General features: G+C 36.5%; 3 protein-coding genes across 4 annotated transcripts; all 3 read left to right on the forward strand.

Annotated features, from left to right (window-relative positions):
- Positions 1-4365: 4365 nt before the first annotated feature.
- Positions 4366-5067, forward strand: LOC131431325 (ejaculatory bulb-specific protein 3-like). Of its 2 annotated transcripts, none has more exons than XM_058596958.1 (2): positions 4366-4455; positions 4515-5067. In XM_058596958.1, the coding sequence occupies exon 2, from the start codon at positions 4544-4546 to the stop codon at positions 4922-4924; it is 381 nt and encodes a 126-aa protein (XP_058452941.1). In that variant the 5' UTR covers positions 4366-4455; positions 4515-4543; the 3' UTR covers positions 4925-5067. The 2 variants fall into 2 exon arrangements, with proteins under 2 accessions (XP_058452941.1, XP_058452942.1); XM_058596959.1 differs by having other exon boundaries at positions 4436-4455; positions 4497-5067.
- Positions 5068-10385: 5318 nt separating this feature from the next.
- LOC131427677 (ejaculatory bulb-specific protein 3-like) lies at positions 10386-10917 on the forward strand. The gene has a single exon (XM_058591077.1). The coding sequence runs from the start codon at positions 10466-10468 to the stop codon at positions 10844-10846; it is 381 nt and encodes a 126-aa protein (XP_058447060.1). The 5' UTR covers positions 10386-10465; the 3' UTR covers positions 10847-10917.
- Positions 10918-12177: 1260 nt separating this feature from the next.
- Positions 12178-13937, forward strand: LOC131431326 (F-actin-capping protein subunit beta). Its single transcript, XM_058596960.1, has 3 exons — positions 12178-12453; positions 12546-13130; positions 13491-13937. Exons 1-3 carry the CDS (start codon positions 12451-12453, stop codon positions 13728-13730), a joined length of 828 nt encoding a protein of 275 aa, XP_058452943.1. The 5' UTR covers positions 12178-12450; the 3' UTR covers positions 13731-13937.
- Positions 13938-18396: the final 4459 nt, after the last annotated feature.

Consider the following 18396-nt stretch of genomic DNA (forward strand, 5'->3'; position numbering starts at 1 on the left):
ACTGATCGATTTCTGTTGTGTGTACAGTAGAGTTCACTTTAATTGTCTTCTCAGATTTACAACCTGGCATAAAAAACCTCCACAGAAAAAAATAATGAAATTTACAAGACATGTAAATCAGTTGTCAGTTGAATCGAAAATGTGATCGAAAATCATCATCGATCTGAAAATAAATTTGAAGGCAATGATTATTCAATTAATAAAACTGTAGATATCCCTTAACGATTAGCTCTACTTTGAAAGTATATTGAAATATAAAGAATTTCAATATACTTTACTGAAGTTACTGCACAACTTCAAATTCAATTTCTTGCTCCAAATATGTGTATGAAAAAAAAAATGAAAATTCACAAAATATTTTTAACTGAGCACTTCGTTTCGTTTTCAAGTTGATGAATTGGCAAACATCTGCAGTTTTTTTTATATAATTTTATATAATGTAATGAAGGTCTCAGAATTTGCAACATTTTCACAGCTCTACTATCGAATCCTATGTAATATTAGGAACTAGTGAACCAATTAATCAAAGTTTGTGACAAAAAAGTAAAAAAAAACTTAAATGGAGTGTTTAGTACCGAAGCGGGTTCTTCGGCATTGATCTATTTAAAGCATGATAAAATAATTTCATAATCAGGTGTACAACTTTGCTTCCGCCGTTTTCCGATAGGTGACTGTACCGGCTGAGGCTGGTTAAAATACATAGATGATAATGCCTTCAAAGTGAGTGTTTACAGTGCCTAACGAATTGTCATTGCCGTTTCAGTGACAGTTGTTCTTGTTTTCGTAATATTCACGCTCGAAAATGTCTGTTTATGTGCCCAATTTTCGCCGTTTGCGGGAAGTTTTACTTTTCTGCTACAATTCGAAAAAAAATGCAACTGAAGCGCATCGAATGCTTTCAGAAACTTACGGTGATGCTGCTCTGAATAAAAGAACGTATCGGGAGAGGTTTCAAAGTTTTAAAAATGGTGATTTCGATGTCGAAGACAAACATGATGGTGGAAGAGAAAAAACCTTCAAAGATGAATAACAATTTACTACGAGCTCTTAAAACCGGTTGAAACCATCACAGGAGATCGCTACCGAACGCAACTGATGCGCCTTAGTCGCGCGCTAAAAGAAAAGCGGCCACAGTATCAAGAGCGACATGGCAAAGTCATCCTCCAACACGACATTGCTCGGCCTCACGTGGTCAAAAAGTACCTGGAAACGCTGAAATGTGAAGTCTTGCCCCACCCGCCGTATTCCCCAGATGTCGCCCCTTCTGACTTCCACCTATTCCGTTCGATGGCACACGGCCTGGCAGATCAACATTTTCAATCCTTCGAAAAATTGGAAAAATGTATTGCTTCATGGATAGCGTCAAAAAAAGGACTCCTTTTTTCGAGCCGGGATCCGAAAATTTCCGAAAAGATGGGAGAAAGTTGTCGCTAGCGACTGACAATACTTTGAATAATACAACTGTAAGCACTTTTTCGCAATAAAGCTTTAAAATTTTGGAAAAAAGTTCGGGTGTGTAATGTCAGAGACATAACTGGATGTCGTGAATACAAATAAAAATGACACCTTTATACTTCTAAATATCAATTAGTTGATCGATTTGTGAATTACTTTCCCCTTTTAAGGCACTAGAATTTGAAAAGATACACCTAAAGTATTCAAAAGAACCTTTTTTGCGGTAGCAAGCTTTGCATTTTGCTTGGAGCGAGGCACACCTTGATTACGACAACCAAATTTGAAATGAATGGCTTCTGAGTCAGTTCTATGCAATTTTATAGTTGCTTTCAGTGAAAGCAACTACGGGATTAATGTATGGCATTAAGAGGGGTGTAATTCTCTAAGATATTAAACACTATTTGGATATAAAAACCGTTTCACGCTTTATACTTGGTTTGTTCTTACCGATGTTAGTGGAAGAATCTCACCTCGACATATAGTTCCGTCTGAAGCAGTAGAATGAACGATGTTCAATCAAAGTTTACCTTTTGTACTCGTCCAGTAGATAGTCGGAGCTCCGACTTCCGGTTCGGAAATTGCAGGGTGATATATTACTCAATTTTCTCGGAGACAGGCAAGCCGATTTTTACCATCTTAGATTCAACTTAGAGGACTTCAGATAGAATAAGAATATCCCGATTTCAAGATAGAATAAGTATATCCCGATTTCCATAGATAATTTCAAGAGTATTTTTCATTTTCATAGTTAACCATATTATCTGCTGGTTTAATAATCCGAATTCCACTGTACCGGTGTCTAGTTTTCGGTTCCGAAAATAGTGCTCAAAACCTTTAAAATGGAGCTCACTTTGAACTCACTTAATTTTTTCAAATATGATTGAATCGATTTTCACTTAGTTAAACATATAGGAGATAATAAACCGACTTTCGGAAGCGTCGGAGACCTATAGTGTTATATACAGGGTCCGGCACTCGAAGTGTAACCAATTAAAAAGGCCATAAATTCAGTTTGGAAAATTACTTTTACTTAATTCAAAGTACAAAATGTGTAAAAATAATACAAAATTCAGAATCAATTCACTTTTGCTCGATATGACCACCTTTTGCCTTGACTTGATGACTTGAGAGAGCGAAGGAGTTGCTTCGTTTGGCCGAATGTGACTTGCAGGTATTTTGGCCCACTCGCGGACAATAACTTTTTTCAGCGCCTCGAGACTGGTGGATCTTTTAGTTCGGACTTTGCTCTCCAAAATGGTCCAAAGAGAATAATCCATTGGATTCGCATCTGGTGAATTCGAGAGCCATTGTTTGGACGTGATGAAGTTCGGAACGTTGTTTTTCAGCCATTCTTGGTTCACTCGAGCTTTGTGAGACGGTGCCGAGTCCTGCTGGAACGTACATGGTCTGCCACCGAAATATTTGTCTGCCCACGGCTTCAAAGCAACCTCCAGAATACTTTCCCGATAATATGTCGCATTTACCTTGACGCCAGGCTCGATGAAAACGATTGGAGAGCGCCCATCTGCGGTTACAGCGGTCCAAACCATTATCTGTTGCGGGTGCTGCCTCCTGGTGGCCAATCGATGACTCAAATTCTCGTATGAACGGTCGGTCAAGTAAACCCTATCGTTTTGAGAGTTTACAAATTGCTCAATTGGAAAAATTTTCTCGTCAGAAAATACAATGTTCGGAAAATGACCGCTTTCGGCAAAACGAAGCAACTCCTTCGCTCTCTCAAGTCATCAAGTCAAGGCAAAAGGTGGTCATATCGAGCAAAAGTGAATTGATTCTGAATTTTGTATTATTTTTACACACTTTGTACTTTGAATTAAGTAAAAGTAATTTTCCAAACTGAATTTATGGCCTTTTTAATTGGTTACACTTCGAGTGCCGGACCCTGTACTATTCGGCTAAGCTATAATGGTATAAGTGACGTAAGCGACAAAACGCTTTGTTTTTTACCCCTCAATTTTGTTTTTTACCCCTCAACCAATTTAAATAAGCATAGGTTCGTTTGAAAGCTGTTATTGGGCCAGTTTGAAAATCAAATGGCTGTCACTTCTGGTTCCGAACATAGAATGCTGTAAGTGATGTAAACGAATAACGGCACATTTTTCATCGGCTGAATTTTCGCGAAGATGAATCGACAAATTTCGATAAACACATGCTTATTTGAAGGCTAACAACGTCAATCGAATTTGGAAGAGCAATGGCGAAAATTTCCGTTTTTAAAAGAAGCAATGTTATATGTGACGAACTGACTAATCCCAGTGTTTTTCAATGCAACAAAATTTCTCGGATATGAATGAATCGACTTCGAAAGACTTTGACTCGTTTGGAAGCTACTATTAGGTTTTTTTATAAGCTTACAATACTAATGGTCGAGGATAAAATCTTACAAATGTTTTAATGAGGCTATTTAAATAGCAAAAGAAAGGCTATCGTACCATTAGGTGGATGGAAACAGGTTTTTATTGTTTATTATCATATACAATTATATAATATTAAAGTTGAAGTGAACATTTTATAACATGTAAAATGATAAAAACAGCAATATTCAACAGTTTTTTTTGCTAATTATTCGAAATCAAACATGATTATTATAAATCCATAATGTGACGAATTCAAATTTCGCGTTTTTCAATCATTGTCGTCGATTTTTCGTTCAACTGTGCAACGTTTGTTAAAATAAATGGTTTTTACTATCAAAATAAGACAAAGAGTTGATCTATTGTCGGAAGGATCAATTATACCTCTGAAAGCACACACCTACTATCGTCAGGTCATCGGTCTCATCCACAATTAATCCCGCAGACATATTCTCGCTACATGAGTGCTGGGCCAATCTGGTCTGGGTGCCAAAAGATAGCGCAAAAAAAATCGTCGTTGGAAAGAAAGATGATAGATGATAGAAAGAAGGTAGAAGATTTCACGTATATAAACCCCGGGGAAAGCCGGTAAAAGTATAGTTCAATTCTGGACCTCGATCTGTGAAAGGTAAGTTGAGCGTAGGAGAGGATTTCACCGTCGCCTAACAGTTTGAATTTCGTTTCTAGCATTACAGCTACTACTAACGTTAATCACCATGAAAATCATCATTGTTGCTCTGGCTCTGGTTGTCTTGGCTGCTGCCGATGATGACAAATACACCACGAAATACGACAGTGTCGACACGGATGAGATTCTGAAATCGGACCGTCTTTTCGTCAACTATTTCAAGTGCTTGATGGATGAAGGCGCCTGTACTCCAGACGCAAATGAGCTGAAGCGTTCTCTGCCGGATGCTCTGGAGAATGACTGTGCCAAGTGTAGCCCGAAGCAGAAGGAAACCAGCAGTAAGGTCATCAAGAACCTAACGGAAAACCGTCCCGAGCAGTGGAAACTCCTGAAAGCCAAGTACGATCCCAACAACAAATACGTCGAGAAGTACGCCTCCGATGCTGATAAAGATGGAATCAAACTGTGAAGTTTTTTCTTCGATCTGGTTTGACTGACGTTTTGCTGGACAAAGCGGCTGCTGATGTTGACCCTTGACCCTGTAATGCCTTCTGGCTGCCACTTTTGATAGAAATAAAGAAATTACCTACAATTGCACAAAAAAAAATTCGCTAATGTGTGATTCAATATGTTTTTATTGGTTTGGAAACAATACGTGCAGTTTGAGTAGCAAAATATTTTATCACGATAGACTATAGACTCCGGCAAATCTTATAACTCTACTAGTGGAATTTGAATTAGATTACAATTTGAAACCAATCTTTAAAAAAATACATACACGGATACAAATCCGTTGCCGGTACCATGATTAAGAAATCATGAAAATCATGAAACATGTCTTCTCATAAGATCATGCCTATTACTGATGAGTTCATGAGCAAATTTTTATGATTTAAGTTATTTTGCTCATACTATCATTAATAATGCTTCAAAATTTATTAATCATGGTACCGGCAACGGATTTTAACCGTGTAGTAATTTTTATTCGATACCATCTTGAAGTTTTTTGATAATTTTCCTAGTACTTCTGGATTTTCGATGATCAGCAATCAATAGAGCTGGTTCCCAAACTTTTTCGGTCGAATGCCCATTTTGGATATAATATTCTTTCTACTGCCCACCACGTTGAAAAATTTAAAATTTTGGGATGGATGGATTAGCATTGAGTAAAAACAACATGTTAATTCATGATCCTATCGAGCAAACATTGGGAAAAAATAGATGGCAACAAAGACACAACAAAATCTCATATTATCCAGCCGGAGAATCAAAGAGAAATTTGATTGGTGGGGAAAAGGATTGATAAGTGTACCGCGATCACAGGCTTGAGATTAATATTTGAACTAGAATTCCTAAACCCAGAGTGACGACAGCTTATTGTTTGGAAGACATATTTTTAACAGCATCGTTCCAAACGAGCAAACGACCTGTCAAATACAAAATATAGCTAACAAAACTGCAAACAATGTGGATTAAATGTCACTCTGATATTAGGCACTTTAACAAGAGTCACGCCGGTCGTGCACAGTAAGTTCTTTTTTTACTGGAAAGTTTTCTGCGATGTGTTTCATCACATCCAGAGTAGTTCAATTGGCGAAACGCTTTGCCTCGGATCGGAGTAGGTTGCAAATTATTAACTGTCTATTACCATTTTCGTTTATTGATCAGAGCAGCCCGAGCGCTGACCCAGAGTCGCCCAAACAACTTGTGAGATAGATAACTTGGTCGCTCTAGATCGGACTCCAATCGCGTAGTCTGAAATTTTTCTCGGTCGCACTACGCATCCATGCGAGTTTGTTTCTTTTTTTATTTTTTATTTTTTCCGTTGTGTAATACATTAAAACTAGATATGGGGGTTCTGACCATGCTAAGTATGGCTTTTTCGAGGTGCGTAATAGTTTTTTTTCTAAAAATTTGATATAGGACAGAGACAACAATAACTGACATTTTCATACAATACAAAAAATAAATGAAATTTACACGACATGTAAATTAATGATATTAAGAAATAGATGTAAACCAATGTAAAACTAAATTTGAGCACATCGATTTTTCCATGAATATAACTTGATTTTATAAATTGCCGCTAAATGTGGCTTTTAACGTGTTTCTAAAAACAAGAAGCAGTAACGTAAGTTTATATTCAATATCCTGTTCCAAATATGTGTTTGAAAAACCTGTTTTAATCCTCCTAGTGGTGTAATGATGCCTTTCTCATATCAATTATACTATCATATATAATACTGTGGTATTTTTTAAAATAATTTTCTTCGATTCTTAAAAGAATAATCGAAATCAGTTCGTTTGACCGTATACTGATCAAAACTATCGATTGAAGTAGATTTGAAGTCGATTTAGAATTTTTTTTACGGTTTTTCGTCCCTTTCAGTGATGGTAAAACATTTTTAACACACTTTACCCTATATTTTCGGATCTGGAAGTCGGATCCGGATGAAATTCAGGAATTACGTATGGGACCACAGGACCTTTCATTTGAATCTAAGTTTGTGAAAATCGGTCGCGCCATCAATGAGAAAAGTTAGAAAACATATTTTCATTTTTTTGCACATTTTACCCCATAAGTCGGATCCAAATAGTATTCAGGAATTTTGTATGGGACCATAAGACCTTTCATTTGAATCTAAGTTTGTAGAAATCGGTTCAGTCATCTCCGAGAAAAGTTAGTGCAAAAAAACGTTACATACACACATACGCACATACACACACATACACACACAGACATTTTGCGTACTCGAAGAACTGAGTCGAATGGTATATGAAACTCGTCCCTCCGGGCCTCGGTTTAAAATTCGGTTTTCACAGTGATTGCATAACCTTGCTATATGAGAAAGGCAAAAAGAGGTAATTTCACAAAATATTTTTATCTGAAACCTATTAGTTAACCGTCAATAATTTAAATTTATAAATTACCTCACTTGCTAATTCCTGGATGCAAATGGTGAATAACTTTAACTTCGTTATTGTACGCATTTATAGGTGATCTTCACATACCAACATACAGGAATTAAGATATTATTACATCTCGAAATAATTCCAATTCTGAGAAAAATTCTAAGTGTGCCGAGCGAGATACAAAGATTGTGAAAACTTCGACATCCCAAATTACGTTTAAACTTCAAAAGTTTCCTTCTGGTATCGAATTTTACTCGTGCATCTCGAAAATCCCAGCTACTCGCACGCAAAGTAGTCGTAATTGACGAACCTGGCCAAAATCACTGTTACAAATGTGATAAAAGTATTCGGATAATTATTATTCTTTACGTTTCGTCTTTGACTCGTCAGTGCAGAGCAGTTCAAATTGGACTGCTTATTGCAAACTTAAACAGTTCAACTTGAACCGCTAAGCAGACGTAAAGTTAATGCTACTTGCAAAACACTTATTCAGTTGGTACCGAAGTACCACGTCTTTCTTGACGTGCCGAACGAAAACGTTGTTTTCGGCTTTACTGGCTGATTCAGGTATGGTCATTTAGGGGTTAGCCTATGTTTGTGCTTAGGACACATAACCGTTTTTATTATTCTTTACGTTTCGTCTTTGACTCGTCAGTGCAGAGCAGTTCAAATTGAACTGCTTATTGCAAACTTAAACAGTTCAACTTGAACCGCTAAGCAGACGTAAAGTTAATGCTACTTGCAAAACACTTATTCAGCTATCCAATTATAAGATTCAAACTGCAGTAAGCAAGTTTCAAGTATCAAGTTTAATTTTTCAGTTTAAATGAACGTTTTTATATTTAAAATAATATACTCTATTAACGACCTCCTTCTGGTAATATAATATGTACACTCAGTTGTACGTAAAATTTTATAGAACAGACTAACAGACATGACACTATGTGTAGGCTATTTTTGATTGTGTTTGTAATTTTCACCCGAAATTGAGTGGCGTCAGGTCAGTAAATATCGTAATAGAACATGGGCTCGATTTTGAATTGAAGGATGAGAAGTAGGCACAATATGTATCAAATCTGTACCCTGCATGAAATCAGCATGAACGTATACAAATAAGTACAATACAAATAATTCTGTATTAATGGCAACTCTGTTGATAAATGAAAAAAAAAAACACAGTCTAGATGACAGACTGATTGCTTTTGATAGGGTAACGTGACCCCATCATGACATATTCGAGTACTGTCCCAACTAGAGGAATATTCGAAATGACTGTTAAAATGAATAAAGAACCCAATTTGAGTGCCCTGTCTGTTAGTCTGTGGTTATAGTGTTACTTTGTCGATATAAGAATTCCAGTATCCAGAAAACACTAGCATTGAAAAATGTAAATTCAGATATTCTCTTGGTCCATATAATGAAAAAAAAAATATGCTCGAATGTGGAGGCGTTATTCTTAATCTACATTTCTAACTAATTAGTGCCATATTACCTGGCATAACACATGGATCAATAAGTCCCGAGACTAAAGCAGAGATGGCGCTCGTAGTAAACCAGTAACCACGTCTTTCTAGAGTACTAACCTTTGCTTGAAACGGGTTAAAATTTTAAGTCGATCCGACCAGAAACAGCTGAGTTATCGAGGTTGGAGTAAAGTCGTTTTGTAGTTTGTTTAAAAAAATGGAAAAAACCGAGTTTCGTGATTTGATAAAACATTGTTTTTTAATGGGTAAAAACACCGTGCAAGTGAAACAATGGATTGAAAAATGTTATCCGGACTCTTGTCCATCAAAAGCAACGATTTGTCGGTGGTTCGCTGAGTTTAAACGTGGTCGTACCGACACAAATGACGCGGAACGCTCGGGTAGACCTGAGGAAGCCGTTACACCGGAAAATGTGAGTGAAGTGACAAAAATTATAATGAAAGATCGTAAAGTGAAGCTCCGTGAGGTTGCTGAGATGACACAGATATCATATGGAAGTGTATTTACTATCCTTCATGAAAAATTGAGCATGAAAAAGGTTTTTTCCAAGTGGGTGCCGCGATTGCTTTCGATGGAACAAAAACAGCAACGAGTCGATGATTCAGAAAGCAGTTTAAATTGAACGAATTGGGCTTTGATCTGCTTCCCCACCCCCCATACTCGCCAGATTTAGCCCTCAGTGACTACTGGCTCATGGCTGATCTTAAAAACAATGCTCCAGGGAAAAAGATTTGGCTCAAATGAGGAAGTCATCGCTGAAACTGAAGCTTATTTTGAAGCGAAAGATAAATTTTTTTATGAACATGGTATTGAAAAATTGGAAAAACGTTGGAACCATTGTATCACCCTAAAAGGTGATTATGTTGATAAATAAAAAAAAAATTGCAGAAAAATGTTGTTTCCATTGTTAGTCTCGGGACTTATTGATCCATGTGTTAAATGATATAAATTGCTAATGCTAATGCTAATAGTGCAACAGGTATTGAATGTCGAATACGCAATATCCGCCACTCGCAATGTTATTTGAAATGACTATTGTTTTATAATCCCATATTCGGTGTGGAATAAGATTCGATTCATTTGGATTCTCAGATTTGGATATATTGGATAAATAAATTGTTAGACAAGTTAAGAGAGATTAGTAAATGAATCTAAATAATTTTTCTGTTAGAACAGATTCACAGATTCGATAAAGAGATTGCTATTCTTCGCGGAAGGTAAATAGCTAACTTCCGTTGAAAATTTTCTTCCTCTTTTAACCTCATCCTTTCTGTCTCTGGAAGGGTATTCACAAGTACGTCATCGCTAGGTATGGTCGAAGCAGATAATTGATATAGTGCAAAGAAGAAACGCGAATTTTTTATGTGATCCAGAACCAGAACGCAATGAATGATCATAGAAAATGTTAATCACATCAATGTTTTGTAGCTACGATAGTTGTAGGATGATGATTCCGCCTTCACCTATATAAAGCTGAAGAAAGCTCCCAGAAGCACAGTACGAATCTGGTCCTTACTTAGATTGATTCTGAGTTTAAAATATTAACTCTGAGGCTCGTAACAATTTAAGATTAACGTTTCGAATTCGTCGTTATAGATCTAATATTTATTATCATGAAGCTCATCGTCGTTGCTTTGGCCTTAGTTGTCCTGGTAGCTGCTCAGGACGATAAGTATACCACCAAGTATGATAGCATCGATGTGGAGGAAATCCTCAAGTCGGACCGTCTCTTCACCAACTACTTCAATTGCCTGATGGATGAGGGCGCCTGTACACCCGAAGGTAACGAATTAAAGCGTGTTCTCCCGGATTCGCTGGACAACGACTGCACTAAATGCAGCGAGAAACAGAAGGAAACCAGTACCAAGGTTATCAAATTTCTAACTGAGAATCGACCAGAGCAATGGAAGCTGTTGAAGGCTAAGTACGACCCGGACAATAAGTACGTCGAAAAGTATGCTTCGAATGCTGATAAGGATGGAATCAAACTGTGAACGTGTTCCGGCAGACGTTTTGCTGGACAAAGCGAATTGTGATCCAATAATATAGATCGGATGATTGCATGACGAAGCTACTATTGTGTCAGAGTGAAATGAATTAATAAAACGTAGTCTTTCACGAGTCATGTTTTTTTTAAATATTTTTCGCTAGATTTGGTCAGATTTCATGTAGTTAGAATAACCGTACCTCCATTCATCACATATATCTGTTGAGACTTTAGGCAGATCCTGTCAGCTTAAAGGGAAATTAATATTCAGTTTAATAACGTCATCGCACGAGATCCGTTTATCAGTGCTGCTGATTTCGCGTGCACGAGTTTGATATATTTTTCACTTATATGTACGAGATTCGACTGGAGCCGCCATGCTCGCAAAACATTATGCCGCTTATGATTTGTTCGAAAAATTTGAGAGCTGAATATCTTGGTAATATGACGATTTTGTTTTAAGGATAACATGAAAAAAAGTACATTCGCTTCGAGTTCTCGCAATGTTCGTACAATTTTTTCTGCGGTATTGCGTTTTTGAGCAAAAGAAAAAGATATTGTATCCGATTTTATCACAATTCGTTGATGGAAAGTCGAGTGATCGGCCAAATAACTACTAATGAGATGACACTGTGGGGAATACTGATTGGTTTTGGGAGAATACTGATTTTTTGCAACGATATTCTATCATGCATGGACTGTTCAATTATGTATCTTCGATAGAGATGTAAATCGAATCATAAAAGTAAGCTGATGCATCACAGCTCTTTCTAAGAGATTCGCATCTAATTCTGATTCGCAGAAATTGACCAGTATGGTGAATCTAAAATATTATTATATCAAATTGATATATTTTGGTTCATGCAAATGAAAGAATAAACAAATTTATTCTTAAATTAAATCCTATAAACTTCCTTAAATTCTATAAACTTCCAGTTCAATTTTAATGAGCTAGTATTTGCGTTACTCATTTTTGGGTGAAAGTTTTTTGCGCTAAACTGAATAACAGTGAATAAGTGTGTGTGGTGATAAACAAAACGCCCTCAGCAACAGAGATGTCAGATTCACAGATTAATAGCGACCCTTACACGAGTCATTAAAAATGTCATTACTATAAAATAATATCATTTTAATGAACGTGTAATGGTGTACTAATGACGAGATTTCTAACAAATTTGAAATACATCATTACTTAGTTACATTAAAAATGACATTTTTAATGCTTGTGTAAGGGCCGCTAATCTCATATTTTCACAGACTGCCGAATGCAATCACAGAGTGACAATGGGGCGTTAAAAGTTGTCAAATTGCCATGGAAAACACAGTGAAAATTTATTTCCGACCATGCGCGGGAAAGTGTCTAGACTATTTTATTTTGCTCACTAAAATTCTTGGATCGAATACAGATTTTTGAAAAAAATACCTGGCATCCTTGGTGTGTATTACTTTTATGAAAACGTCAAAAAAAAAAAAGAACAATTTGAAACATTTTATCATCATAGAAAAGTGATTTAAGCTCGAGTGCCTATAACCATAGATACTATTTAAGCCTTCTCCGATCAATCTATCAATAAATTGTTTTGTGTTGTTAGATTCGTTCACGATTAAAGTATGGTAAGATTTGATAAGACTCTTTTTTCATATTATTGACATTTTGCTTCGAATGTCACACCCAAAAAAAAATTCTTAACTGTTTCCATCCGCAGACGGAACAGCAAATGGATTGTGCTCTAGATTTGATGAGACGACTTCCGCCACAACAAATTGAAAAAAATTTGATTGATTTGATCGATCTAGCTCCGGCATTATGCGAAGATCTTTTAACATCTGTGGATCAACCATTAAAAATTGCTAAAGATAAGGAAACAGGAAAAGATTATTTGTTGTGTGACTACAATCGCGATGGTGACTCATACCGATCGCCTTGGTCCAATACTTACGATCCGCCGTTAGAAGATGGATCAATGCCTTCGGAACGTCTACGTAAGTTGGAAATTGAAGCGAATCATGCTTTTGACCAATATCGAGAGATGTACTACGAAGGTGGTGTATCGTCAGCATATTTGTGGGATTTGGATCATGGTTTCGCTGGAGTTATTTTGATTAAAAAAGCAGGAGAAGGCAATCAAAAGACGAAAGGATGCTGGGATTCTATCCATGTTGTGGAAGTACAGGAAAAAAGTTCCGGAAGAACTGCGCATTACAAGTTGACGTCAACAGCAATGCTTTGGCTGCAGACGCAGAAGCAAACGTCTGGGACAATCAACCTTGGTGGTAGTTTAACTAGACAGGTAAAATCATGGTCACCAAAATGGGTGCACGAATGCGTTGTTACAGTCTGCCTTAAGTTGGTGTATTACTGCAGTCAGAATTGCGGTCTAGTTGTAGAGATTAGTTTAGCTAAAACATTTCCAGCGCTTAGTTTCTCATTAATTTGTTACGGCTAGTTCCTGCATTTTTGAGAGTACATGGGTCGGTCGCATATCACCTGAATTGCATTGACAGCTTTATATTTGTTTTCATATGGAAAGTAATCAAGTTTGTTACGTGTCATATAACGGTTTGATCAATTTTTGCGACGATGTGGGAAAACTTGGTGTGAAACAACGCTAACAACTAAGACTTTTTTAATTTGTTTGTGCTACTTTCAGATTGAACAGGATGCACCAGTGAGTGAGAGCAGTCCTCATATTGCGAATATTGGTCGCATCGTTGAAGACATGGAAAACAAAATACGCAATACATTGAACGAAATATATTTTGGGAAAACGAAGGATATAATTAACGGATTGAGAAGCATTCAATCATTGGCTGATACAAATCAACAAGCTGCGATGAAAAAGGATCTTGCAGCTGCTCTTTTACGACGAACTGGTAAAGGAGAAAACTAAAAGTAATATTTGAGCATCGTTAGCATCGTCATCTTCGATTGAGCATCGTCATCTTCGATTGAGTATCTGCTCAAGTCTTTCAACATAACTTAGTCTCACATGCTGTAAATCGTTCCATGCGCACTTCATTTAAAGTATGACTAAAATTTACCCTGAATACAAGAGGCAAAATTTCTTTCAAATAAAAATGTTTTTTTGCAATTCAGAGTATATTTTTATAAACTTTTATATATTATTTTTTAATGTGATGACATATGATTGAGCCATGTGACGACACACTTCACATTTATGCGCTAAACTTTTGAAACACGATGCGTACTTATATAAGAGTTTAACCCTATTTTGCGTCGTCGCTGAGTCTAGAAACTTGAAATGTATTTAGAGAAACACATTTAAAAAAGTGTCGATTTTTAGCAGTGCACAATTGAAAGTGCGATGCGACAAGATGCCGCAAACGCAAAGATATTCTCGTTGCAGTTGAAAACACTTCCAGCGATAATCATTATTAGGTTTTTTATCGTGACGACACAAATGAACAAGTATTCATCCTTGACAGTTCAGCGGTACTGTTTACAAACAAGCTTAAACAAAAATCGAAGAGCACATCTAAAACAATCATCTTTACACTTTGCAACTAGTCACATTTATTTAATAAATATCAAAAACGAACCGTATTCAATCGTGAACAACTGTTTTAAAACTTCATTTAGGCGATACAGACCGTAAATGGTCTGATCCAATTTGTCAATAAACAAACAAAAGAAATTTCTGTTTACAAACAGTACTGCTGGACTGTCAAAAAGTGTTCATCCGATTGAGGTTAGCAGTGACGGTAAAAAACCTAATTATTAGGTTTTTTACCGTCACTGCTAACCTCAATCGGATGAACACTTTTTGACAGTCCAGCAGTACTGTTTGTAAACAGAAATTTCTTTTGTTTGTTTATTGACAAATTGGATCAGACTATTTACGGTCCGTATCGCCTAAATAAAGTTTTAAAACATTTGTTCACGATTGAATACGGTTCGTTTTTGATATTTATTAAATAAAAGTGACTAGTTGCAAAGTGTGAAGATGATTGTTTTAGATGTGCTCTTCGATTTTTGTTTAAGCTTGTTTGTAAACAGTACCGCTGAACTGTCAAGGATGAATACTTGTTCATTTGTGTCGTCACGATAAAAAACCTAATCACGTTCTACACGCTCTTTGAACATAACTCAAGGTTTGAGTTGCGACTACTCAAATTCATAAATTGGAAGAATATGTCAAAAATTGAGTATGGATTTGAGTAAAATTAACTCAGGACATGAGTTCTCTCGCATTTATTCATACATTAGAGTAAGCGTTTAGTTTTCAAACATTTGAGTGAAAAAAATGCTTGCAGTTCATTGCGATTTCATTATCGGAATATTCTAATTGAATTTAGAAATGCAAGAATACGCCGTTTTTCATTGCCGTTTCTAGATCCGGTTTTTGAAACAAGAAATCATCAATCATAGTTGTTTTCAATAGAATTCTGTGGTTTCAATTATGCTAAGTGAGACGTCCAACATAAGGATATCAAAATTATTCAATTTTAACTCCAAACCGGTCAAAAGGAAATAGTTTTGAATCTCTTTTTTGTTTTCCCATTTAAAAGAAAGAAGAATGACTTTAACTAGAAATCCATGTATATAAACATTACCGAAGAATTTTGAGTGCAACGAACTCAAATTTTGAGGTGAGCTAACTCAAATTTTTAAGAAATATGTCATTCTTATTTTGAGTAAAAATACTCAAATGTTGAAAGCTTCGTCCCTTAACACAGAAATGAGTAGATAGGTGATAAATCAAGCTTAGAGTACGTGCACTTTTTATGAACTTGAGTGATGTGTTACTCAATTTTGAGTTATGTTCAATAGGGATGTACGTGGAATATATGATGTCGCAAGTACCGCGCTTAATTCATGTAGTGATGCACTAGTATGTGCACTAGTAGCGACGTTTTGGATTGGCCAATGAACGTGATAAAAACAATTATCGCTAATTGCCTTTTTCAGACCTCATCTGCAGCGACAATAGCAAAATTGTCATTGCGTCGATTCAACTCGCTCGAGACCACAGTTCAGGAAAATATATTTTCAAATTGATCGTTGACAATTTTTTTTGTAACCAGAATAATTATGCAATGATACTTCTATCTTTATTCGATACATTATCGATTTTTATAATAAAAATAAACTATTATATAAACCTTTTTTCAATCCATTTGATGGTGTAATGATGCCTCTTCTACAGGGTGATTTTTTAAGAGCTTGAGAACTTTTTTAAACAATAAAACGCATAAAATTTGCAAAATCTCATCGGTTCTTTATTTTAAACGTTAGATTGGTACATGACATTTACTTTTTGAAGATAATTTCATTTAAATGTTGACCGCGGCTGCGTCTTAGGTGGTCCATTCGGAAAGTCCGCTTTTTTATCGACAAATTTTGTTCAGCGATGAGGCTCATTTCTGGTTGAATGGCTACGTAAATAAGCAAAATTGCCGCATTTGGAGTGAAGAGCAACCAGAAGCCGTTCAAGAACTGCCCATGCATCCCGAAAAATGCACTGTTTGGTGTGGTTTGTACGCTGGTGGAATCATTGGACCGTATTTTTTCAAAGATGCTGTTGGACGCAACGTTACAGTGAATGGCGATCGCTATCGTTCGATGCTAACAAACTTTTTGTTGCCAAAAATGGAAGAACTGAACTTGGTTGACATGTGGTTTCAACAAGATGGCGCTACATGCCACACAGCTCGCGATTCTATGGCCATTTTGAGGGAAAACTTCGGAGAACAATTCATCTCAAGAAATGGACCGGTAAGTTGGCCACCAAGATCATGCGATTTGACGCCTTTAGACTATTTTTTGTGGGGCTACGTCAAGTCTAAAGTCTACAGAAATAAGCCAGTAACTATTCCAGCTTTGGAAGACAACATTTCCGAAGAAATTCGGGCTATTCCGGCCGAAATGCTCGAAAAAGTTGCCCAAAATTGGACTTTCCGAATGGACCACCTAAGACGCAGCCGCGGTCAACATTTAAATGAAATTATCTTCAAAAAGTAAATGTCATGTACCAATCTAACGTTTAAAATAAAGAACCGATGAGATTTTGCAAATTTTATGCGTTTTATTGTTTAAAAAAGTTCTCAAGCTCTTAAAAAATCACCCTATATATCACTTATATTTTCAATAATATCACTGGAAGATACATTGGTCAAGATATTTTTTTCAATCTTGAATAAAAAAAGAAACTTTCTTTGAGGTGAACTAACATAATCTTTTCACTTTGTAAACAGTTATGACAACAAGTTAATAAGAATTTTTCTTTATTTTGCATCGTCGCACTAAATGATTAAACACGCTTTACCCTATAGTTCTGGAACCGGAAATCAGACCCGGTGAGTTAGTGAAAATCGATTCAGCAATTCATTCATTCAAATTCATAGAAAATTGAGCGACATGATTTGTCACATACACACATACACACAGGCATCTTGTGATCTTGACGAACTGAGTCGAATGGTTAATGAAACTCAGCCCTCGGCGATATCAAAAAGCTTTCAATTACAGTACAACATACAGCGAAGGGATTAAAACAATTGTCTAACTGGTGGAAGAGATGATAGGTAAAATTTTGCGCATTTGCATATTACAATTGTTAAAATTCAAGTCTTAAATTTTGTAAATATGACGAGAAAAAGCCCAATGCAATTTTGAATGTGTGTAAATTGGACGTTTTCTATAGAAACTTAATAAATCTGTATAAAATCAACAAAACTGCAAAGTCTGTTTACAATCTTCAAACCTGGTATCTGGGGTTCTGCCACTCATTATTTCGCTATTAGGCTTTATGACAGTTCATTTACAACCACAACTAAAAATGAGATTAGTTTGGTTTCACCAGGAAATGCCAATATCAAATACGATTCAGACGATTGATCAACATCGGTCGACGTCAAGCTTAATTTAAGAATTTCTTTAGCCGGATATTATTCACGTACCGGATGTCAAAATGTTCCGTGACGATGACGTTGTGTGTCTCCATAAGAATTGCTTACAAATTATGTTGTCGTTCCATAACCGTTCCAAGCCGGTGATAGTTGGATGAACTCGTCACTCTCCAACACGAACGTATTCATAAAAGGTTGTACCTTATCCGTACTCTAGTGTAGGAGCATTGTTTCAAATTCTAGTAGTGAAGAAGGGGAATGCTTGCACAATTCTCACAATCGATCAACTAACCGCCTTTTTCCGGGAATAGAAACCTCAATTCTACGGCGATCCTGTCGCATCCCGCTGAGAAATGGGGCCATTCATCGGACCAACTGTTGAACGTTTTTTTCTTATCGGGCTCCGTCGCATGCTCAGCCCCGCTGAAAACCGCAATAATGTTGCAAACGTCGTTAGACATTCTTGTGATACATTTAAGCCTCTACTGTAGAAAAACGTCGCGTCACTGTTGTCCAGCGTTGCCAGCTTATTTTTTCAAAAAATCTGTCAAAATTCAAAAATTTATCTGGATTTGTCTGGGTCTAGGTACTATATACAAGGAAATTTTTGCCGGGCTTCATTTTCAGTAAGCAAAAAAATAGAAAAAAAGGTCTCCCCACCTAGAGTAGTATAGAGGCCAAACCCGT

This window comes from Malaya genurostris, chromosome 2, assembly GCF_030247185.1.
Source record: "Malaya genurostris strain Urasoe2022 chromosome 2, Malgen_1.1, whole genome shotgun sequence".
NCBI classification, from domain to species: Eukaryota; Metazoa; Arthropoda; class Insecta; order Diptera; family Culicidae; genus Malaya; species Malaya genurostris.

What these genes read in the sequence shown, in the direction of transcription:
- LOC131427677 (XM_058591077.1), top strand. Translation starts at nt 10,466, where the DNA reads ATGAAGCTCATCGTCGTTGCTTTGGCCTTAGTTGTCCTGGTAGCTGCT.
- LOC131431326 (XM_058596960.1), top strand. An exon ending in GTGGTAGTTTAACTAGACAG is followed by an intron (nt 13,131 to 13,490) that starts GTAAAATCATGG and finishes TGCTACTTTCAG; the next exon opens with ATTGAACAGGATGCACCAGT.
- LOC131431325 (XM_058596958.1), top strand. Translation starts at nt 4,544, where the DNA reads ATGAAAATCATCATTGTTGCTCTGGCTCTGGTTGTCTTGGCTGCTGCC.